Source organism: Ranitomeya imitator, chromosome 2 (assembly GCF_032444005.1).
Source record: "Ranitomeya imitator isolate aRanImi1 chromosome 2, aRanImi1.pri, whole genome shotgun sequence".
Taxonomy (NCBI): Eukaryota; Metazoa; Chordata; class Amphibia; order Anura; family Dendrobatidae; genus Ranitomeya; species Ranitomeya imitator.
In genome coordinates this window covers 342551149-342576540 of record NC_091283.1, presented here as the reverse complement: position 1 = coordinate 342576540, position 25392 = coordinate 342551149, and the positions used below count along the sequence as shown (strand labels likewise).

The window sequence follows — 25392 nt, the reverse complement described above, 5'->3', positions numbered from 1 at the left end:
ACACTCACCACATGGGCTACACACACCTCTTTACATAAGTGTAACCACATCCAGATACCTGACACATGGCCAGTCAGGTGAGTGTGACATCACCACAGGTCCTTCAACACAAAACCATCTTGGGTATTCAAACAAGCCTCTTAGGGTGGGTTTGTGGGTGACTGAACCCACCCATCTCTCCAATCACCTGGAAGCCTTCCCAATGTAAACAAATCCCTCAGCAGTAGATCTGCTTGAGCAAAACATACCCAGGCTTCCATCACAAGGCCACCCACCTCTGCGATACATACCGTCCATTAATCACATGACCTTTAGCCACGCTACAGTGGTTATAAATGGTATAGTCTCTAACTGGGTCGCTGTGACCAGTGGGGTACCGCAGGGGTTGGTATTGGGACCTGTTCTCTTCAACATATTCATTATGTATACCCCTCTTCACATGTAAAGCGCCATGGAATAAATGGCGCTTTAACAATAAATAATAATAATAATTAATGATCTGGTAGAAGGTTTACACAGTAAAATATCGGAAGGGAAGGAGCTCCATTGGAATGCAGACTTAGATGGAATGGTCTGCCGGCGTCACATTGCGTTTGCAGAGCCCCTAATGTACCTAAACAGTAGAAACCCCAAACAAGTGACCCCATATTGGAAACTAGACCCCCCAAGGAACTTATCTAGATGTGTTGTGAGAACTTTGAACCCCCAAGTGTTTCAGTACAGTTTATAACGCAGAGCCGTGAAAATAAAAAATCTTTTTTTTTCCCACAAAAATTATTTTTTAGCCCCCAGTTTTGTATTTTCCCAAGGGTAACAGGAGAAATTGGACACCAAAAGTTGTTGTCCTATTTGTCCTGAGTACGCTGATACCCGATATGTTGGGGTAAACCCCTGTTTGGGCACACGGGAGAGCTCGGAAGGGAAGGAGCACTGTTTTACTTTTTCAACGCAGAATTGGCTGGAATTGAGATCGGACGCCATATCGCGTTTGGAGAGCCCCTGATGTGCCTAAACAGTGGAAACCCCCAATTATAACTGAAACCCTAATCCAAACACACCCCTAACCCTAATCCCAACGGTAACCCTAACCACACCTCTAACCCTGACACACCCCTAACCCTAATCCCAACCCTATTCCCAACTGTAAATGTAATCTAAACCCTAACCGTAACTTTAGCCCCAACCCTAGCCCTAACTTTAGCCCCAACCGTAACTGTAGCCTTAACCCTAGCCCTAACTTTAGCCCCAACCCAAACTGTAGCCTTAACCCTAGCCCTAACCCTAGCCCTAATGGGAAAATGGAAATAAATACATTTTTTTAATTTTTACCTAACTAAGGGGGTGATGAAGGAGGGTTTGATTTACTTTTATAGCGGGATTTTTAGCGGATTTTTATGATTGGCAGCCGTCACACACTGAAAGACGCTTTTTATTGCAAAAAATATTTTTTGCGTTACCATATTTTAGAGCTATAATTTTTCCATATTTTGGTCCACAGAGTCATGTGAGGTCTTGTTTTTTGCGGGAAGAGTTGACGTTTTTATTGGTAACATTTTCGGGCGCGTGACATTTTTTGATCGCTTTCTATTCCGATTTGGCAGAATGACCAAAAACCAGCTATTCATGAATTTCTTTTGGGGGAGGCGTTTATACCGTTCCGCCTTTGGTAAAATTGATAAAGCAGTTTTATTCTTCAGGTCAGTACGATTACAGCTAATTTATATCATTTTTTTATGTTTTGGCGCTTTTATACGATAAAAACTACAGTATTTTATAGAGAAAATAATTATTTTTGCATCGCTTTATTCTCAGGACTATAACTTTTTTATTTTTTTGCTGATGATGCTGTATGGCGGCTTGTTTTTTGCGGGACAAGATGACGTTTTCAGCGGTACCATGTTTATTTATAGCTGTCTTTTTGATCGCGTGTTATTCCACTTTTTGTTCGGCGGTATGATAATAAAGCGTTGTTTTTTGCCTCGTTTTTTTTTTTTTTTTTCTTACGGTGTTTACTGAAGGGGTTAACTAGTGGGCCAGTTTTATAGGTCGGGCCGTTACGGACTAAGCGATACTAAATATGTGTACTTTTATTGTTTTTTTTAATTTAGATAAAGAATTGCATTTATGGGAATAATATATATATTTTTTCCATTATTTAGGAATATTTTTTTTTTTTTTTTTTTACACATTTGGAAATTTTTTTTTACTTTTTTACTTTGTCCCAGGGGGGGGACATCACAGATCAGTGATCTGACAGTTTGCATAGCACTCTGTCAGATCATCGATCTGTCTCAGAGCACTGCAGGCTTCACAGTGCCTGCTCTGAGCAGGCTCTGTGAAGCCACCTCCCTCCCTGCAGGACCCGGATGCCGCGGCCATCTTGGATCCGGGCTTGGAGCAGGGAGGGAGGTAGGGAGACCCTCACATCGCGTTGCTGCGGGGGGCTCAGGGAAGACCGCAGTGAGCCCTGTTGTGAATTCTGTGGTCAGGCTCCCTCCTGTGGTCATGAGTGGTACTTCGGCTGGTTCTGTCCATGAGCTTCCTTTGGTGGATGTGAGTGGGGCTGCGGCTTCTGAGTTTCCTTCCTCAGGTGACGAGGTTAAGTCGTTAGGTGCTGCTCTATTTAACTCCACCTAGTTCTTTGTTCCTGGCCTCCAGTCAATGTTCCAGTATTGGTCTTGCTCTCTCCTGGATCGTTCTTGTGGCCTGTCTGCCCTGCATAAGCTAAGTTCTGCTTGTGTTACTTTTGTTTGCTATTTTTTCTGTCCAGCTTGCTATATTGGTTTGTTTTGCTTGCTGGAAGCTCTGGGACGCAGAGGGAGCACCTCCGTTCCGTTAGTCGGTGCGGAGGGTCTTTTTGCGCCCTCTGCGTGGTTGTTTGTAGGTTTTTGTGCTGACCGCAAAGCTATCTTTCCTATCCTCGGTCTATTCAGTAAGTCGGGCCTCACTTTGCTAAAATCTATTTCATCTCTGTGTTTGTATTTTCATCTTTACTCACAGTCATTATATGTGGGGGCTGCCTTTTCCTTTGGGGAATTTCTCTGAGGCAAGGTAGGCTTATTTTTCTATCTTCAGGGCTAGCTAGTTTCTCAGGCTGTGCCCGAGGCGCCTAGGTCTGGTCAGGAGCGCTCCACGGCTACCTCTAGTGTGGTGTGATAGGATTAGGGATTGCGGTCAGCAGAGTTCCCACGTCTCAGAGCTCGTCCTATGTTATTAGTAACTATCAGGTCATTTTCAGTGCTCTTAACCACCAGGTCCATTGTGATTCTAAATCACCAGTTCATAACAGAGCCCCCTCCCTGCGCGATGCTTCCCTGTACCGCCGGCACATCGCGATCATGTTTGATCGCGGTGTGCCGGGGGTTAGTGTGCCGGGAGCGGTCCGTGACCGCTCCTGGCACATAGTGCCGGATGTCAGCTGCGATAGGCATATGACGTACTATCCCGTCGGTGGTCATAGGGGCCCACCCCACCTCGACGGGATAGTACGTCTAATGTCAGAAAGGGGTTAAGAGGATTGGAAGATATTTTTTTATAGACTGTGTGGTCATTGAGTTGTCTAAACACATGCTCTAAATAGTCAGATTTGTCCATGATTTGTTTTTCTCTTCTGTGCATCATATGAAGGATTGTCACTAATCTGTATCTGATTTTTTGCCTGTACTTCAGTTTTGTTAAAGATATTTCTGATGAATGTCTTGTGATTTGACCGAAAACGTTTAAATCTTTGAACTGGATGCACAAATAAATGGGATGTTCACTTTTCATCTTGACAAAAACCCTCTGAGTGCCAAGTGATTTATTATTACTTAGTTGACGGGCTGGAAACCTGACTTGTGCACCACACAGGAACCTTGAGTGCCGTGTGTTTTGTCTTTATCTGCAAGGAAGAAACTGCTTGTTGTCTGTGACCTAAAATATATAGGTTTTATTACTAGATGTAAAGAAGCCAACTAAATATTGTAAAATAATAAATCTCATATTTCCCTTATTACCTCCAGTAATTGTATTATTAGGCCTTTTCTGTTTCTGTCTCTGGTACGTGTGGTGAAAGTTTTCACACGTACCAGAGACACACAGATCCATTGAAGTGAATTGGTCTGTGCACATGTCAGTGTATTTCTATGCTGACGTGTCCATTTTTTACTAGCAGCACGGGCCCCAAAACGTTCTGCTCCCGTGCACACCGATGACATCATTTTGACATGCATCGCTGCCTGAGAAGCAGCAGTACAGTTAGCGCCGTTACCCGGTGCTGGGTGCTGAAGACTGCTAGCATTATTTTCCCCTGCTCTGCCGGTGATCAGCACAAGCTGGGGAGAATGATGAGCATTATATTCAACTGATATTAGTGACAGCAATCGGCGGCTGATGGGACTATTACTTCCATCAGCCTACACCTGCTGCAGTTAATACCAGTGAGAGCAGGCGTTGGCTGATGTGAGTATTCATCATCCGCCTCCTGTGCTATAAATAAATAAAAAATCCGACATGAGTTCCCCTGTATTTTCCATAAGAAGCCAGGCAAAACTGACAGCTGGGGGCTGTTGTCAGAGTTAGCAAGGCTGGTTATCAAGAAAAAAGGAGTCCCTACGCTAATTTTTTAAAATTATTTAAGTAAATAATAAATAATTTTTAAAAATGGTGTGGGGTCCCCCTCATTTTTGACAACCAGCCAATCTAAAGCTGGGGGCTGGTATTCTCAGCCTAAAAATAGCAGCCTATCGCCGCCCCAGAAAAGGCACATCTATTAGATGCGCCAATTCTAGCGCTTTGCCCAGCTCTTCCCACACTATCTGTAATGGTGGCAAGTGAGGTTCATATTTTTGGGGTTGATGTCACCTTTGTATTGTCCGGTAACATCAAGCCCATAGGTTATTAACGGAGAGGTGTCTATAAGACTCCTCTCCATTACTAATCCTATAGTTGTATGTTGTAATTAAAGACACAGCAAGTATAAAGTCCTTTATTTGAACTTAAACAAAACACACTTTTCCATGTTTATTTAAAAATAACAAAGTTATACTCACCTAGCGCCCATTCAATTGAAGCCAACGTCTCCTGTAATAAAACAAAAATAAAAAAACAATCATTTCATTTGTTTAAATAATTTAAAATACAGCGCTGGAACCCCTCTATTCTTAATAACCAGCCTTGCTAACGCTGACAGCTGAGGCTTGCAGCCAGCAGCTGTCAGTTTTGCAAGACTGGTTATAGATAATACAGGGGAACCCATGCCAGATTTTTTATTTAATTATAGAGTAGGTGTGAGTGATGAATACTCCCATCAGTCACCACCTGCTCTCACTGGTATTAGCAGCAACAGGTGTAGGCTAATGGGAGTAATAGTCCCATCAGCCGCCGACTGCTGTCACTAATATTAGTTGAATATAACTCTCATCATGTTCCCCTACTTGCACTGATCGCCAGGAAAGTGATGTGCGCTGTCTTCAGCATGGGGAACAGCGCTAACTATACCTCTGCTTCTCTGGTGCCGATGCGTGTGATATTAATGTGGCACACAGTTGCCACATGTGTGCCACAATTATTACACACACAGACACGGATATCTCCGGTACCAGTTTTTCTGGTACCGGACATATCAAGACGTGTGAAACCGGCCTTACACAGGATTTTTATGATGTTGCATCAACTCCTCTTCCCATTCAGGTCTCTACAGTATTGGATTCTCTCAGAGAAGATCTTCTATAGAAGATAATTTTCCTGAATTACCCATCAAGGATTGATATGGACCAGGACAAGATGGTGGAGAGGATATTACACCTCACCCTAGAGATCCTCTTCCGGCTTACTGGAGAGGTGAGAGATTCTAATGTCGTCACATTACATCATTCTTATTGATGGGATTAACAGATGGACAGAACTGGAGAGGTGAGGACTCTGGAAATGTCTGTAGTGAGATTTATTAATTTGTCTCTCCATAACTAGGATTACACAGTAGTGAAGAAGACCTCTAGTGATCGCTGTCAGGATTCTTTGCCGGAGGGATGGGGTAGACCCCTTAGCCCAATCACGGGGCTTTCACCTCACTTGATGATACATGAGTACATCAATGACCAGAAGATTCTAGAACTCACCTACAAGATGATTGAGTTGCTGACTGGAGAGGTGACACTGCTGGGAATGCTGGGACATTATACAGTAACGCTATGAAGGGATCGGGGGGATGACGGTATCATTGTATGTGTCAGGTTCCTATAAGGTGTCAGGATGTCGCTGTCTATTTCTCCATGGATGAGTGGGAGTATTTAGAAGGACACAAAGATCTGTACAAGGACGTCATGAAGGATCTTCCACAGGACTGTAAACAAGAATATCCTAATGTTCATCAGGATCATCAGGTAGATGGAGAGAAAGTGTCATGTGATCTCTTCTATGATGTGTAGACGGCTGTGAAGGTCTTGTGCTCAGTCCTGTTTTATCCACCAGTATTATTTGTTTTATACTTGTGTAATGAGAATGGTGGAGAGATGGCAGGATTAGAACTGATTGTAGATGTGACTTGTTCATTTGTCGGTAAATTTCACAATATTTGTTTCAGGCTGAAGATCTGATCCATTTTAATACTTCAGAGACATATGTGAGGGGTGATGAGCGGTGTAAAGAGGAGACTCCTACATATGACTACCCAGGTGAGTAGTAACCACTAAATGTAGGGAAGTTACAAGTTTTTCTCAGTCACCAGTTGTGGCTGCTTTTTTCGGTGGTGTAGTCCGGCCGTATCACAATAGTGTGATCACCATTTTGCCTGTACACCACAACATTCTCCTCCATCCAAAACTGTTCAACTAACTTTGGGGATTTAAAGTCCTTCTATAGAAATTACAACCTGGAAGATCTACCTTCCTAAATTAGAAGACGCTGACCCTTACCTGCCCCGATCGGTAAACTTCAAAGCCAAATGACAGTGTACGTAAAATGTGCTGACAAATTATAAAATCACTTGAAGACATTTTTTTTGATAGGCCTCTAACATAAAGTTGAGGGTAATGATGCTGTTAACTTCCTACAACCCTGATATCTTATTGGATGAATCTTCCTTCTCTCCCTTCTGTGCTTCTGAATGTGCTCATATGGTCCCTACAAGACCAACTTCACTTTTATGATTGACAACATTAAACGTGCAGTGAGGCCAAGTGTAAATTTCTGTTCAATAACAGCAGTTTCCCTTTATCCTGACTTTTCAATTTCTTTTAAAACCTTCTAACTTCAAACGGGATTGTGATAAACTATACAAAAAACATTACACCTGTGCCATGATATATCTCTAAGCTGTACGTGGTTGATGGTTGTAATATACATTTATTCACGCCTCATAGTAGCGCCAATGTTCCACCATGATTGAGTGTGTGACATGCTGTGACTGTCTTCAGTAAGGAAGAGGGGCCTCAAACTGTCTCTGGAGCTGGGACCCTAACTATCCCTGCCTGGGGGTACTTTTAAAGTTACCACACCGTGGTGCATGGGGCAGAAATGAAAGGTAAACCAGACACAAAGACAAAACACGGATGATAGAAAACCTCTATCATAAAAAAAACACTAACCAACAATAGGGTGGAGGATAGAGACAGAAAGGAATAAATGAGAAAGGGAACAGGAGATAATCACACATGTACAACAGCAAACTGCAGAATGCCACAACTCCAAACTACAACCACATAGCTTTAGCACACTGCACATGAAGACGAATCTTAAATAGCGATAACAAACTCCTATTCAGCACAGCTTCTCCTATGAGCAAGGAAGCAGAGCTTTCACCAGCAGAACACAGAGGGTCTGGCCAGGTTTTATAGGAAGAGTTAACGACCACATCAGAAGAAGTTGAAATGGATTTGCATGTTTCTGACCAGCATAGAAATCTTATTCCACCACCTGGTTAGTTCATTTTGTACGTATTTAATATTACACCAGTGTACCATTTTTGTGCTCCCATTATTCTATGGTTAGTTGTCCACCATTTAACCCTCCGTCACATACAACTGATCTGACAGGCGCTTCTCTTTTACTTTCATTTCTCCTTCCTCACCAGATTGTGAGGAAACCCCCTCCCTCCAGGTAGTCTCCTGTCTCTTGAAGGTCTGTGAAACCTGATATCACAGTTGGATTTCAGAGCTTCAGGGGAGAGGATATAGCTGCACAGATCTCTCAGGCTCATTGTATGTGAATACGTCACATTCAGTAAGGTTGGTATTTTATGTTTTTATTCATCACAATAGTTTATTTAGCTTGTTTTATGAATGTATAGCACAAAATGTGAGGATATTTCATAGAAATAAGGGAGATCTTATAAAAGAAAGTGTGCTGCTCAGGCATATACAGTAGTTCCCTAACATATTCCTTCTCTTGCTTCAGATTATCTGCTGAAATGGAGAGGAAAATGTACAATTTATCCAAACAACTTGATGTTGAGGAAGTAACAAACATGCTGTTAGATGATAGAGACCTCACACTGAATGAGGATTTAGGAGAGGAAAGTGAGATTGATTCTCATGATGAGGTGGAAGAATGTGTCCTGGATTCTGAAACAGAGCAAGATGGTGACAGTGGTGAGGATGAAGAAGTTGGATCATATTATATTGGAAAAGATAAAAATACTAAATGGAACAAGAAGCCATTCCAGAAAAAACGTAGGGAACCTTTAAACATTATTACTCACCTTCCTGCAGTAATAGGAACTGCACGTAATGCAAAAACTGCAGTTGAATGCTGGAACAGTATATTTACAGATGACATTCTGGACTCTATTGTCACATATACCAACCAATATATAGACATTATAAAGGACAAGTACATCTGCAACAGAACCATCAAGCCCACAGATGAAATAGAACTGCGTGCTTTTTTTGGATTACTGTACCTTGCAGGAGCTTATAGGGCAAATAGACAAAGTTTGGAGGAACTTTGGGGTAAAGATGCAGATGGAGTTGAAAAATTTAGCCTTGTTATGTCCATAAACAGATTCAAGATTCTAATTCGTTGCCTTCGGTTTGCCGACTGAACTACCCGAACCGAACGCAAAACACATGACCGACTTGCTCCAATTCGTGATATATTTCAAAGATTTGTTGTAAACTGTAAACAAAGTTATTACCCTGGAGAGAATCTCACTATTGACGAAATGCTCCCTGGTTTTCGTGGTAGATGTGCCTTTCGTCAATATATTCCATCAAAGCCAAACAAATATGGAATAAAAATGTATGCCCTTGTTGATGCCAGTAAGACCTACACTTACAACCTGGAAGTTTATGCAGGAAAACAACCAGAAGGTCCTTACTGTGTGAGCAACAAACCCATTGATGTTGTAAAAAGACTGGCTGAACCCTTATTTGGATCGGGTCGCAATATTACAGCTGACAATTGGTTTACAAGTTGTGATCTGATTGATTATCTGAAAATTCAGAAGCTGTCATATGTGAGAACTGTAAGAAAAAACAAAAGGGAATTGCCGCCACAGTTTGTAAGTGTGAAAGAGAGACAACAGTACAGCAGTATGTTTGCATTCCATAATGGAAAGGCTTTAGTTTCCTATGTACCACATGCCAAAAAAATCGTACTTCTTCTATCAGCACTTCATGATGATGCTGCCATCGATCCTGGGACTGGGGCAGAAAAAAAACCGGAGATAATTACATTTTACAATGCCACCAAAGGGGGTGTGGATACAGCAGATCAGATGTGCTCCACTTTCAACGTCAGCAGAAACATCAAACGCTGGCCAATGGTCATATTTTTTGCTATGTTGAATTTGGGTGGTATAAATTCACAAGTAATTTATCTTGAAAACAAGCTTGAACCACTCCGTAGACGATTGTATCTGAAAAAATCGGCTCATGAACTAGTACTTGGAGAGCTACGCAGGAGAAGCGTGAAAACAATCGGTATCCCCTCTCGCCTTCAAGTTCAGCTCAAAAGGTTCCGCCCAGAAGATGATGGTGAAAAGTCACCATCTGCACCACCTCACAAAAGAAGGAGATGCACCACCTGCCAAACGGAAAGCGGAACCAGAAGGCTTTCAAATTATGAATGTCTCAAATGTCATAAAGCAATTTGCCTGACACATGCAAAAATGGTGTGTAATTCTTGCTATTTGCTCTGCAAGTGTGACTTTTCTGGGGAAACCTCAGCATCTACTTCTGATTGAATATGTTTTTAATAGTACTTAAGGTACCTTAAAATTAAGTTTGTGTTCAAAAATTTTCTTTGTACATTTTTTTGAGAGAGTCGAACTGGGGACTATTTGGCAGGAGTTTTGAAAAGTTTGTATTTCATAGTTATTAGTTTTATATTAAGTAAATGTTTTTTTTTGCAACTGATTATGTGTAGTCTCTTTTATTACATCCCTATGAAGGTCACTGATCACTTTTAGAGCACTGAAATTGCAAACATTAGATATTATAGGTATTTTTCCAGCAGGCGCCTGACAGGCACATTGTATGTGAACTCGTTAGTCCGAATATTGTATGTGACGGAGGGTTAAGAGATTCCACCACCTAGGTAGTTCATTTTGTACTTATATAGCATTAGACCAGTGCACCGTGTCTGTGCATCTTGCCATTTAGTACTTGCTATTGTTATGCATTTTAATTTGGTTTTATTTAATCAAAACGCTGTTTTCCTTACGTCAATGTTGTCATTAGGCATGCCACCCCAGCAGTCTTCTGCTCTTCAGATATTTCACGCTCCATTGTTATTCCAGCATCATATTGCAAACCTGAGGACGTAAACCTGTTTATTCTTATAGTCCTTACTTTGTCGCCTCGTCCTAGTCTATCCTTGGCGACTAGACATATGTAGCATATACAGAGGGATTTTGTTTCTGTCTATTCGTTTGTGTTGTATATAATTATTGTCTGTATATAATTTTGTAAATAATTTATGTTCATATTTGGTGATACCCTGTACCCTTTGTTTGTTTCTATAAGGTTTGAGAAAGACCCTGTGGGTCGAAACGTTACCTACCTTGAAACACTGCGGTGCTACCTTTATTTTTGGTGTTTGTAATAAAGAAATCCACAATTTTTTGAGACAAAAATCAAACCTCCGAAAATCTTTATTTGAGTGCGACTGTTGTTGTATGAACATAATCTGGAGCAACCCTCCGTGTTCAGTCTGCACCACCCATAGCGAGAGTGCACGTCTTGTTCTACTATACAGCATAGAAATCTCTTCAGCACCAAAGGAAACCAAATTCATTTCATATGAGATCCAAATACACAGGCTAAATGCAAGATCTGCGATTCACAATACGCAGAGATCTTCTTCCTCCAGAGCTCCCAGGTTGGCGTGACACAGTCGTGACAGTACTTCCCCTTATACGAGGGGCCACAAGACCCTCGTGGCCAGGTTTACCCAGATTGGTCAAATGAAAGGACCATATCAACCTACTGGCATTAACCTCAGATGCCAGCACCCACATCCTCTCCTCCGGACCATATCCTTTCCAATGTACCAGGTACTGTACAGAGCAGTGAACCAGATGGGAATAAGTGATTTTCGCTACCTGAAATTTTAAATCGCCACCAACAATAACCGATGGCGGCAGTAAAGGTGACAGTTCCACAGGCGCAAGTTTTTTGAGCAAAGACCTGTGAAAAACAATAGGATCTTGAGAGTCAATGGAAGCTTGAGATAAAAAGCTTGTTTACGGTGACCACCTTATAAGAACCAATAAACTAGGACCTAATTTCGAAGAAGGAACTATCCGTTTAAGATTTTTGGTGGATAGCCATAAATCATTCACCCCCAGATCTGGACCTGACAATCGTTTCTTATCAGCCATACATTTTTATTTGTCCCCCATGATCCTTAAATTATTCTGAACCCCTCTCCACACAGATGAGAGCCAAGAAGTCAATTGTTTCTCTCCCGGAACCCACAAAGACTCATCTTTACTGAAGGTGCAGAATTGTGGATGGTAATCATGTGCGCCAAAAAATGGCAACTTACCAATAGACTCACTACAACGATTGTTCAATGCAAACTCAGCCAGTGGTAGAAAAGAAGGCCAATCCTCCTGGTTATCTGACACAAAACATCTGAGGAAAGTTTCCAAACTTTGGTTTATGCGTTCAGTCTGGCCATTAGTTTGAGGATGGTACGCAGAAGAAAAGAATAGATGCATCCATGAATGACCACAAAACGCCCTCCAAAATGTAGATACAAATTGGATCCCCTAATTTGACACAACAGCGGAAGGAACCCCTGGGAGTTTCACAATCTCCGTGATAAACACCTGAGCCAATGTCTTGGCATTAAGGAGAGCAGGTAAAGCAATAAAGTGCACCATTTTACTAAACCTATCCACTACAACTAAAATAACGCTTTGAACAGAGGAGAAATCCATGGATAAATGAGTCCACAGTCAGTCAGGAATGGTCAATGGCAAAAGATCCGCAGACGGACAAGTATGCAGGGTCTTGGAACATGCACAGACACAACACGAAGACACAATGTCAACTACATCCTAAAGGTACTGTCACACATAACGATATCGTTGCTTTTTGTGACGTAGCAACGATATTGTTAACGAAATTATGTGTGATAGCGACCAACGATCAGGCCCCTGCTGGGAGATCGTTGGTCGCTGGGGAAAGTCCAGCACTTTATTTTGTCGCTGGATCTCCCGGTGACATCGCTGAATCGGCGTGTGTGACGCCGATTCAGGAATGTCTTCACTGGTAACCAGGGTAAACATCGGGTTACTAAGCGCAGGGCCGCGCTTAGTAACCCGATGTTTACCCTGGTTACCGTTGTAAATGTAAAAAAACAAACACTACATACTTACATTCCCGGTGTCTGGTCAGGTCCCTCGCCGTCAGCTTCCCGCACTGACTGGTGAGCGCCGGCCAGCCGTAAAGCACAGCACAGCGGTGACGTCACCGCTGTACTTCACGACCGGCGCTCAGTCAGTGCGGGAAGCTGAAGGCGAGGGACGTGACCAGACACCGGGAATGTAAGTATGTAGTGTTTGTTTTTTTACATTTACAACGGTAACCAGGGTAAACATCGGGTTACTAAGCACGGCCCTGCGCTTAGTAACCCGATGTTTACCCTGGTTACCTGGGGACTTCGGGATCGTTGGTCGCTGGAGAGCTGTCTGTGTGACAGCTCTCCAGCGACCAAACAGCGACGCTGCAGCGATCGACATCGTTGTCGGTATCGCTGTGGCGTCGCTTAGTGTGACGGTACCCTTACTCAAGCTTGGCTACCAGAAATGACGAGAAAGGAGGTCCAAGGTCGCCTTATCACCTGGGTGACCAGCCAGAGCTGAATCATGATGTACCCTCAAAATTTTAAGACGCAGATTAACAGGTACAAACAATTTTACTGAAGGACCTGCATGGGCATTCCCCTGAGCCTTCAATACCTCACCCTCAAGTTCAGAACACACTGCAGAGACGACCTCACCTTCTTCCAAAATATGGACTGCATCGTCCGTATTTCCACTCCCAGGTAAACGCCAAGACAAAGCATCCACTTTCACGTTCTTAATCCCAGGACAGTCATGCACACGATCAAGGGACAGTTCTTGACACCCTTTTTCAGATAATACTTCCTCAAAATCAGACAGGCAAAATGGAGTGATTTTAGTGGAGACACAATAGATGGCAGCACCTAAGCAATTATTTTTGAAAAAATCACTGTACTTGATAATCTCTCTGGCCTGCCTGTCTATGACAATGTTTAGTCAACCAGAAAGTACCCAACACAATAGGAGTAGGGAGACTTTCCAAGATTTAGCAAAAAAGGAGCTCCCAGTGAAGAGCCCCTATGCGCAGGTTAACACTATGCACTACTTACGTAAAATTTCCCTGACCGAAAGGCGCAGAGTGAATTGTAAGTATCGCCAGAGTACTACAGGAAAGACCAAGGCTCCTTGTGATCCGAACATCCACCGTACTGGCTCCCGCCCCACTATCCATGAGGAAGGATATTTTCTCAGTTTTCATACCAAGAACCAGTTGTGCGGGTAAGAAAAACTGAGATACACATGCGGTAGAGATATATACACCTAGGTTGTTATCCTCTGCACAACCTGGGATAAGAAGTTTTCCGATGGCTTTTTGTGCTTTAGGTAAAGAAGGATAGACCCCAATGAAATACCCCTCCTGACCACAGAAAAAAATACAATTTTATTTTGTGGCGAACCATAAAATATTCACACCGAGGGGAGGCCCTTCCTAACTTCATTGGTTCTTCAGAGCACACAGTGAGAACCTCGTTTTTAGGGAGTACTATGGGGGGCAGAGTCATAACAGCTCTACCCCTGAGACACCTATCAAGGCATATGGCCAGAGTCATGGCGACCTCCAACAACTCAGGAGTCTTGCAAAGCGCTAGTGCGTCTTTTAGTCAGGCCCTGACAAAACTGACTCCTAAGATCAGGATGATTCCACTGAGTGTCAGTGGCTCATCTACGAAACTCTGAGCAGAATTCCTCTGCCGGCCGCCTCCCTGCTTTAGCTTATGTAGCTTAGATTCAGTAAGGGAGACACAGTCCAAGTCATCATACATGAGGCCTAGAGCCTCAAAAAAAACATCAACCGACCGGAGAGATAGTGAGTCCACCGGAAGTGAAAAAGCCCAGGATTGAGCATCTCCTTGAAGGAGAGAAATAACAATATCAACCCATTGCTCCTCACTCCCAGATTAACGAGGACGAAGTGTAAAATGCAGATTGTAGGCTTCGCGGAACACCATAAATTTATCCCGTCCCACACAAAACCTATCCGGGAGAGCTACCTTAAGTTCCGGTTCAGCCTGACTGCCCGCCAGACCAACAGTCTGCTGCTGAGATACCCTAGATTGCAAGTCTGACACTTCAAGCGATAGGCCCTGCAATTGTTTGGCAAGGACTAAAATGCGATCCATACCAAGATGCAAATATTTTGGCTGGTAAAAATGTCATGCTGTGACTGTCTTCAGTAAGGAAAAGAGGCCCCAAACTGTCCCTGGAGCTTGGACCCTAATTATTCCTGTCCAAGGGGTACTCCTAAAGGTAGGGAGGCCCAAATTTCTGACTTTATTATGCTCCTGTAAAAACCCTAATCTGTCCCCGCTCCCACCTCACTAAAGGTACCTTCACACTGAGCAACTTTACAACGATAGCGATCTGTGACATTGCAGCGTCCTGGATAGCGATCTCGTTGTCTTTGACACGCAGCAGCGAGCAGGATCCTGCTGTGACATCGCTGGTCGGAGCTGAAAGTCCAGAACTTTATTTGGTCGTCAGATCGGCGTGATTTGTCATGTTTGACAGCAAAAGGAACGATGCCAGCAATGTTTTCTCATAGAGCTAACAACCAGCGAGAACGATCGCACCTGCATCGTTCTGGAGTTGCTGTGTTTGACATCTCTACAGCGACCTAACAGTGATGCTCCAGCGATCTAGTTTAGGTCGGATCGTTGTCTATATCGCTGGAGCGTCGCTAAATGTGACGGTACCTTAAGAATGGAACAGAAATGAAAGCTAAACCAGACACAAAGACAAAAAAGAGATAACAGAAAACCTCTATTATACAAAGCACTAAACAAACAATAGGGAGGAGGATAGGGACTAAAAGTAGATGGCCTATAATTATCTGTTAGTAAAGAATTAATTCACTTCCTGTATTTGTTTCTTCCAGTTCTATCCAGTAAGACAACAACAGAGAGATGTCCCCGTCCTCTTCTTCCACAGAACTGTAATCAAGAAGATCCCAATGTTCCTCAGGATCATCAGGTAGATGGAGAGACGATGTCATGAGATCTCCCCTATGATGTGTAGACGGCTGTGAAGGTCTTATGCTCGGTCTTGTTTTATCCTCCAGTATTATATGTTTTATACTTGTGCAATGAGAACGGTGGAGATGGCAGGATTAGAGCTGATTATGGATGTGACCTCTCCATCTGTCTGTGACTTTTACGATATTTGTTTCAGGGTGAAGAGCTGACCCATATTAATACTACAGAGACATATGTAAGGGGTGATGAGCAGTGTAAAGAGGAGACTCCTCCATATGACTACCCAGGTGAGTAGTAACCACTAAATGCAGAGAAATGACAGACTCTTCTCAGTCACCAGCTGTGGCTGCCTTATCGCTGGTGTAGTCCGGCCTTATCACAATCGTGGGAGCACCATTTTGCCTCTAGACTACAACATTCTTCTCCATCGAACTGTTCAAATGTCTTTGGGCATTTAAAGCACTTCTATAGAACTTACAAATTGGAACCTACCTAAATTAGAAGACACTGACCCTTACTTGCCCAAATCTGTAAACATCAAAGCCAAATGACCGCATACATAGAAAGTGCTGCCAAATTATAAAATCACTTGAAGAAAAAAAAATTTGGTAGGCCTCTAACATAAAGCAGAGAGTATTGATGCTGTTGGCTTCCTAGAACACTGATATCTTATTGGATTAATCTACCTTCTCTCCCTTCTGTGCTGCTGAATGTGCTCATATGGTCCCTACAAGACAAAGTCCAGTATTTCTGCCAAACTTTGATTTTATGATCGACAACATTAAATGTGCAGTGGATTTCTGTAAATAACAGAGTTTCCCTTTGTCCTGACTTTTTAATTTCTTTTAAAAATGACTAGCCAAATAGGATAGCGATAAACCACACAAAAAACATTACACCTGTGCCATGATATATCACTAAGCAGTGCATAGTGGTTGACTATAATATACATTTATTCACACCTGCAGGAGATGTGTTGGCATGGCTTGAGCCCTGTTTGGAGACACAGGGGGGTCAGCAGGCTACTTGATCGGCTAGCCGAAACCGCATGGACCAGGGAGCATCGCCAAAAGCCCGCTCTCCTTTTACCGTTGGTGTAACGCTACTCAGACATCACAGAGTGAGGGTAAAACAGGGTAAATACTTTATTAAACCACAAAACAGGCATATAACAAGTAGAAAAGTCCCAGCAAAATACCCAAGTTGGGGCACATTAAAGAGTTTCACCCTTCCCTGACTTGCTGGGATAAGAGCAGCTGTTACTTCAGGGCTTCCAGGGCCAACTACGCCACCTGTGGCATGCACAGAGCGGAGGTAACGACAAGCATAGGAAAATGACAGTCCATTCAAGTACAAGGCCAGTTGACTGGAGGGTCATAACCTGGCTTCTCCGAACATCTCCATGGAGCCAGGTGATCGGTGGGTCTCATTCCTGGCTTTCACAAACGTATCCATTGTTCAGCAATGGTCAATGGAGCAAATCTGTATTCTTCCAACTCGGGCTGAGGTTCCCTAAGCTGTAATTGTCACGATCAGTTCCCTTGATAAGTCTTTGTATAAATCAGGTTTATTGAAGCAAATAAACAATACAAACAATGGTACAGTGCTGAGACAATTGTTAAACTCAACGGGGTACAACCCGTAGATCATACAAAAAGAGAAAGTCTCAGCAAATATTAAATGTAGTTGGCCACTGCCAACGATAACACTTTCAAGTTAACAATGATATTTTTCATAGTTGAAACATATAAACAGCATCAAAGGCAATCAAGCATTACTAGCTATATTTAATCATTTATATTAGTATAGAATGTCGTTAGATATAAGAAGTAAGCAGAAGTAGAAAGAATTAAAGAAACGGAAAGAGAAGGAAAGAAAGAAAAAGAGAGAAAGAGAAAAAAAAAAAAAAAGGGGAGGGTGGAGGAAAGGAGGGGGGGGGGGGGGGAGGGGGGGAAAGGAAAGCGGGCGAAGGTAAGAGGGTACACTAGGTATGAGGAATGCGGCACTCCCTCCGGGCTGACCCCAGGCCCCATGTAGTGGAGAGAAGATCATTGAGTCACCAATATTGGCTTTAAGCCACGACAGCAGGCCAGAGGACAGGGGCAACAACCATTACGCGAACGATCCCATATCGGCTCCAGATATGAATTAGGACCTGGACAACCATACGTCCAACTCTGGGGTCTCCCTGAATACAATCCATGAAGCCCAAGTGTTAAAAAATTTCGTCGAATCCCCCATGGATTCACTTATCAATTGTTCCATTCTGTAAATGTTAAGCTCCGCAACAAAATCGGAGCCTGAGGGGTAACGATCCTGCTTCCAGTATCTAGGAATCAAATTCCTGGCAGCCGTGAGAAAATGTCTGAGAAGACTCCTCTTAAAACCAGATATCGACATGTCACACAGAGACAAGAGGGCTAGTTCCACTGTGGGTTGTATTTTGCGAAAGGATAATTTGTTATGGAGATCAAAAACTAACATCCAGAATTTCTTTATGGGTGGACATTCCCACCAGATATGGACATAAGTCCCTTTTTCTGATGTGCATCTCCAACAAATATCCGGGATCACCGGGAACATAGCATGAACCTGGCAGGGGCATCTATACCACCTCGACAGAACCTTGTAACTCCTCTCCTGTGACACAGCCGACAGCGAAGTCCTAAAGGTGAACAGAAAAATCTTATCTCTTTCCTCCTGGGACAATGAAATCCCCAAGTCACTCTCCCATCTTGAGAAAAACGTTGGGAAGTCATGTGTTGGGGTCTGGCTCTCCTGGAAAAGATTATATAGGAGGGACACCTTATGAGACGGGGGCTCCTCAGCGAGACAAATTTTCTCGAAAGGGGTTAACACCCCCCCTTGATAAGTCTTTTATTTAAGTGTGCTAGCTTCTTCACCCAATGTCAATCGTACACTTGCTGCTGCCTGTGTAAGACTGATCTCTCTGTGCTCTGTGCCTGACCTAGCTTGACTTGATTTCCTACCCGGACTTTGACCCTTTGCTTGTGACCTGACTTTTCTTGTGCCTGCTCCCTGAAAATTGCCTTGTCTTTCTGGCTTTCCTTACCTCGGCTCGTGAATTGGATTTTGCCTCTGACTATCCCTTGTTGTACTGTGCCATTTCCTGGACCTGACCTCGGATTATCTGACTCAGTTAGTCCAAGATTTAGCCTCGGAACAACACAAACTGACATCCTCATAGGCTCAGGTACAGATTTCTGGTACTCTTTCTGTCCCTCAGAATCTCTCTCCTCAGACCGCTATTATGACTTCTGAATCATCTGATGTATCTTTGAGCCCCCCTGAACCTGTCAAATTTTCGGGAGAAAAAGAACAGTTCAGAATTTTTAAAGAGTTGTAAATTATTGTTTACCATGCGCCCCCAGTCATCAGGGAATGAGTCACAGCGGGTAGGAATTATAATGTCACTTTTGCGGGGGGGGGTCCTCAGACCTGGGCATTTTCCCTATCTTGCTCCTGAACGTCTTTCGGTGGACTCCTTTTTTTATGCTTTAGGACAGATCTATCACAAACCTGACAGGGTCAAGGTGGCAAAGACAAGGATCATGAACCTAATACAAGGTACCGTGCGCACAACTATATATAAGGGTGCCTGGGTAGGTTCCCACACCATGAATATATATTCGAAAAACCCAGCACTCATCTTAAATGATCAAACGGGATTTATTAGAATTTACTGTAGTAGAGAAACGTTTCGGGCTTGACTTCAGACCTTCATCAGAATAATAATAATAATGGTGACATAACATAATGCAAAAAAAACCCAAACAAATAAAGTATATACAAAGAGATACATGAGGACGATGGTCAAACATATAAATAAACAGCAATACAGTATAACTGAGACTCAGAGCACTTAGTACGTCTCAAGATAGACGTGTAAAAACATGACATAAATGTCAATCTATAGGAAGACTGCTGATCTGAGAGCCGGGCCACTAGGTGAAAGTATATGATCTTATAAAATGGCACATTCCACTGTATTAAGATGCAAATTCACTGTGAACCAGAGGTGACCCCATTTAGATAGCTAGTTCTATAGTAGAGGAGGTTGGAACCTATGGAGGTTGGTCCTGCCAGCTCAAGGATTAAGGAAAGGAGACACCGTTGGGAAATTGGACTTTGTCTCTATTGTGGCCAAGGATTACTTGGCACGATCTGCAGCAAACAAGCCTTCGGGAGACGTCTAAGTCTGGGTGATTCTCGAGGAGGTCACTCAGACTTACAGGTACCTTTTTACTCCTCTGATAAGTATTGTTGAATGCTGAACTTCTTTTTCAAGATCAGTGTCTGTTCACATTTGCCTTTACTGACTGCGGATCTGCTGCTAATTTCATTGATTAGGGACCTTTTCTGAAGTTAGAATTAGGGACAGTTAAGTTAGAAAGCCCTATCCAATTTGTGGCCATTGATAGAACACCATTGCTCAAAAATCTGGTTCAGTTAGGCCTTTTTCACATTTCCGTCGGTATGGGCCCGTCACAATGCGTCGGGTCGACGTACCGACGGTCGTTGTGAATTTTTTGCAGGAAGTAGGCAGCGGATGCAGTTTTTCTACGCATCCGCTACCCACTCTGCAGTCCGGGGAGGAGGGGGCAGAGTTTCAGCCGCACATGCGCGGTCGAAAATGGCGGATGCGTCGCACAAAAAACGTTACATTGAACTTTCTTTGTGACGACAGTCCGCCAATTACCGACGCATCCAGTGCACGACGTATGGAACGTGTGTCCATACATCGCGATGCGTCGGTAATACAAGTCTATGTGCAAAAAACGCATCCTGCGGGCAACTTTGCAGGATGCGTTTTTTTGCACAGAACGACGCATTGCAACGTCTTCAAAAAGACGGAAGTGTGAAAGAGGCCTTAGTTACAGTGGAGTTCACACTCAAGGTGGGGACTCTTCATATGGAATTAATCTCGTAATATGTTTTGGACAATTTACCTGCTGGAATTGTGTTGGGTATTCCTTGGTTGTGTATGCATAATCCAATTATTGACTGGAATCGGAAAGATATTGTCAAATGGGGTCCTTGTTGTTTGAAAAAATGTCTTAAACCTGTGCATGTTTGCTCCTTTAGTCTGGAGGGTTTTCTGGAATACCTGAAAGACTTCGAAGATGTTTTTTTTTTTTTTTTTTAAAGAGTGTGAGATATTACCTCCTCTCCGCCCCTAGACTGTGCTATTAATCTCATTCCTAATGCTAAATTACCCAAGGCTCGCTCGTATAACTTATCTGGCCCTGAGCAGTCAGCCATGAATGTTTATATTAACGAAAGTTTACGAAAAGGTCACACTCGCCCTTCCTCATCACCTCACCGGTAGCTGCCGGATTCTTTTTTGTTAAAAAGAAAGTTGGAGGTCTCCATCCCTCCCTCGATTTCCGAGAATTAAACTAAATAACGGTTAAAAATACTTATCAGCTTCCACTTATACCCAATCTATATAATCAGGTTTCCGTATATCCGTATATCCGTACAGGTATATATATACGGATTTATGAGGGTGATGAGTGGAAGACAACATTTTTAACGTCTGAAGGTGTCTTTGAAAATCTCATCATGCCTTTTGGTCTAACCAACAGTTTTTTTTAAATTTTATGACTGATATTTTTTCTGATTTTATTGGGAGTTTTATTATGGTTTATTTGGATGATATTCAAATGTTCTCACCTGATCTGCATTCTCATTATAAACATGTCCGTTTGGTTCTGCAAAGGTTGAGAGATAATTATTGGTTCGCTAAAATTGAAAAATGTTCCTTTTCTGTTCAAGAAATATCATTTTTGGCTTTCATTATGTCAGCCTCTGGGTTTAACATGGATCCTGGGAAAGTTCAGGCCATCATTGATTGGGTTCAACCCAGTGACCTCAAGGGTCTGCAGCGCTTTTTAGGGTTCGCAAATTATTACAGAAAATTTATTAGAGGATTTTCTCAGATTGTCAAGCTTTTTACGGGCTTCACTCGTAAAGGGGTGGAGCTATAGGTTTGGTCACCGGAAGCAGTTGGGGCTTTTGAAAATTTGAAGAAATGTTTTATGTCTTCTCCTGTTCTTGTGCAACCAGATCTCAAGAGGCTGTTTATTGTGGAGGTAGATGCTTCTGAGTTCGGGGTGGGGGCTGTATTGTCTCAAGGTCCTGAGACTTTAACTAACCTGAGACCATGTGCCTTCTCTAAAAAAATTTCACCTGCTGAAAGAAACTATTCTGTGGGTAGTCGGGAGTTGCTTGCTGTCAAGTTGGCTTTTGAAGAGTGGAGGCTTTTTTGGAGGGAGTCGTTCATCTAGTCACCATGGTGACAGATCACAAAAATCAAACTTATATTGAATCTGCCAAGCGGTTGGCACCTAGACTGGCCCGATGGTCTTTATTTTTTTCACAATTTAGTTTTTCTATTACTGTCAGACCAGGGTCTAAGAACATGAAGGCGGATGCCCTGTCTCGTATTCTTGATTCTATGTCTCCTCCAGAACCTCCTTCCTCAGGGTATTGTTGTGGCCATGGTTTTCTCTGAGATGGAAGCTGATCCCTCTGCATCTCAGATTATACCTTTTGCATGAATTCCATGATTCTGTGTTGAGTGGTCATCCTGGAGTCACTGCCACCCAGAAGGCAGTTGCTAGACTCTTTAGATGGTCCGCTATGCATAAGGATATTAGAGATTTTGTGTCTGCTTGTAAAACTTGTGCTAAAGTACAGCATTGCCGGCCGGCTGGGAAAATAGCTCCTTTGCCAATTCCAGAAAGACCATGGACTCATTTGTCCATGGATTTCATTTCAGCTTTACAGCTGTCTCTGGGGATGACTGTTATTTGGGTGGTAGTTAATCACTTCAGCAAACAAGCTCACTTCGTTCCATTATCTGGGTTACCCAATGCTGAAAATCTCTCGAAACTGTTTATTATTCATATGTTACGATTGCATGGGATTCCTCTAAATATTATATCGGACAGGGGTGTACAATTTGTCTTTAGATTTTGGAGGTCTTTCTGCAGAAAACTGGGGATTGATTTGTCCTTTTCCTCTGCTTATCAGCAGGAGAATTGGTCATCATTTCTTCCTCTGGCTGAGTTTGCCTTTAACAGTCGGGTTAATCAGTGCATTGGGACCTCACCATTTTTCTGTAATTGCGGGTTTCATATTCATTATGATGAGTTCTCCAGGATAAGTTCTGGGTGTCCTGGGGGGGATGTCACCAATACAGAGCTGGGGGATGTCTGGGGGATGAGATAGGTTAAAAAGAACATTGGGGTGGCTCCTCATCGGCAGAAGCGTAAGGCCAATAGAAGGCGCTCGTTAGGGATCGCCGTCAAAGTGGGAGATAAGGAATGGCAATCCTCTAAGAATAATAGATTGAAGATGCCCTCGCTGAAGTTGGGTCCGCGATTCACTGGTCCACAGTGGCGTAGGAAGGGGGATGCGGGGGGGGCGGGCCGCCCCGGGCGGCACAATGCGGGGGGCGGCTATCAGCGCGGCTGCGCGCACTCATTCTCTGTTCCTTCCTCCCTGCATAGTGAGGACTGGAGCAGCGCGCTGGCAGTGCGCGCAGCCGTGCAGAGTTGCTGGCTGCAGTGTAGCAGGGGCACACAGTCACACACGCTGTGACTCACCCCCGCACCTGCAGTCAGCAGCAGAAGCTCCGATCCCTCCCCTCCAGCAGCATCACAGCTCTCACAATGTGAAGAGCCATGGAGGGGCGGGGCTAAATGTCGGGGGCGGAGCCACGGACAAGCAGGAAGAAGAGGCAGAAGGAAATATGAAAATCAGAGCGGGAGACAGAAAAGATGTGAGAGACAGAAAACACAACAGAGAGGCAAGACACAGGTGAGAAGTATATATATATATATATATATATATATATATATATATATATATATATATATATATATATATATATATATTTTACACCATTGTCTAAGGGTCACACTTCCGTCTTTCTGTCTGTCCTTCTGTCTTTCTTTCTTTCACGGATATTCATTGGTCGCGGCCTCTGTCTGTCGTCGCTGATTGGTCTCGGCAGCTGCCTGTCATGGCTGCCGCGACCAATCAGCGACGGGCACAGTCCGATTAGTCCCTCCGCTGCAGTCAGTGCCCGGCGCCTGCTCTATACTCCCCACAATCAGCGCCCGCTCCATAATCCCCTCCAGTCACCACTCACACAGGGTTAATAGCAGCGGTAACGGGCCGCGGTGTAACACACTCCGTTACCGTTGCTATTAACCCTGTGTGTCCCCAACTATTTACTATTGATGCTGCCTATGCAGCATCAATAGTAAAAATATGTCATGTTAAAAATAATTAAAAAATGAAAAAACCTGCTATACTCACCCTCCATCGCCTTTCCCGCTCCTCGCAACGCTCCAGTGCCCGCTCCATGCAAGCGGCAGCTTCCGGTGCCAAGGATGGTATGTGAGAAGGACCTGCCATGACGTCACGGTCATGTGACCGCAACGTCATCACAGGTCCTGCGCTCATACCAACCCTGGGACTGGAAGCTGCCTCGTGCGGTACAGGGCCAGAATTCATCGGAGGGTGAGTATATGTTTATTTTTTATTTTAAGTCTGTATACTATGTGGCTCTGTGCTGTATACTCCATCACTGGGCAATATACTACGTGGCTGGGCAATATACTACGTGACTGGGCAATATACTACGTGGCTGGGCAATATGCTACGTGGACTGGGCAATATACTACGTGACTGGGCAATATACTACGTGACTGGGCAATATACTACGTGGACTGGGCAATATACTACGTGACTGGGCAATATACTACGTGGCTGGGCAATATACTACGTGGCTGGGCAATATACTACGTGGCTGGGCAATATGCTACGTGGGCTGTGCAATATACTACATGGCTGTGTTATATACTACGTGGCTGGGCAATATGCTACGTGGGCTGTGCAATATACTACATGGCTGTGTTATATACTACGTGGCTGGGCAATATGCCACGTGGGCTGTGCAATATACTACATGGCTGTGTTATATACTACGTGGCTGTGTTATATGCTATGTGGGCTGTGCAATATACTACTTGGCTGTGTTATATACTACGTGGCTGTGCTATACGCTATGTGGGCTGTGTTATATACTGCGTGGGCTGTGTTATACACTACGTGGCTGTGCTATATGCTACGTGGGCTGTGTTATATGCTATGTGGCTATGCTATATTTCTCTGCTGTATCTGCATCATGAATCATGCTATGTGTTAAAGGGGGGGCCCACTGAGACTCTTTCGCCCGGGGCCCTCTAAAACCGCGGCCGGCGCTGCAGCTGTTTAACGCTATTGACGTGCGGGCCCGCGCCCGTACGTCAATAGTTAACAACAGCCACCAGCCATTTGGAGGCTGGCAGCTGAAGTCGGCCGCAGCGCACACGTCGACGGCTTCTGACGTCATTGTCAGTCGCCGGCGAGTGCACGCTTCAGCTGCGTGGAGAGAGCAGGAGCGCGGTCAGGTAAGCAGAACTTGTTTTTTTTTTTTTTTGCAGACCCGATCATGTGTGTTGTCCTATTTTTGGTAACCTTTGTGTGTATTGAGCCGAGGGGGGGGGGGGGGGGGGGCGCCAAACTCGGGAGCAGCCCCGGGCGGCAAAAGCTCTAGCTACGCCCCTGCTG

At 43.7% G+C, this 25392-nt stretch overlaps 1 protein-coding gene across 3 annotated transcripts in view; it reads left to right on the top strand.

Moving 5' to 3' along the window:
- LOC138663698 (oocyte zinc finger protein XlCOF6.1-like) overlaps nt 1-25392 on the top strand; it is a 62473-nt gene that overhangs the window by 16099 nt on the left and 20982 nt on the right. For 2 of the 3 annotated variants that reach the window (XM_069749998.1, XM_069750000.1), the window contains 6 exons: nt 5671-5820; nt 5950-6129; nt 6213-6362; nt 6563-6653; nt 15648-15742; nt 15941-16031. In XM_069749998.1, the coding sequence (XP_069606099.1) occupies nt 5749-5820; nt 5950-6129; nt 6213-6362; nt 6563-6653; nt 15648-15742; nt 15941-16031 (679 nt within the window). In that variant the 5' untranslated portion in view covers nt 5671-5748. Of the gene's footprint in view, nt 1-5670; nt 5893-5949; nt 6130-6212; nt 6363-6562; nt 6654-15647; nt 15743-15940; nt 16032-25392 lie in introns of those variants that run through there. The other variant, XM_069750001.1, reaches the window with a different exon arrangement.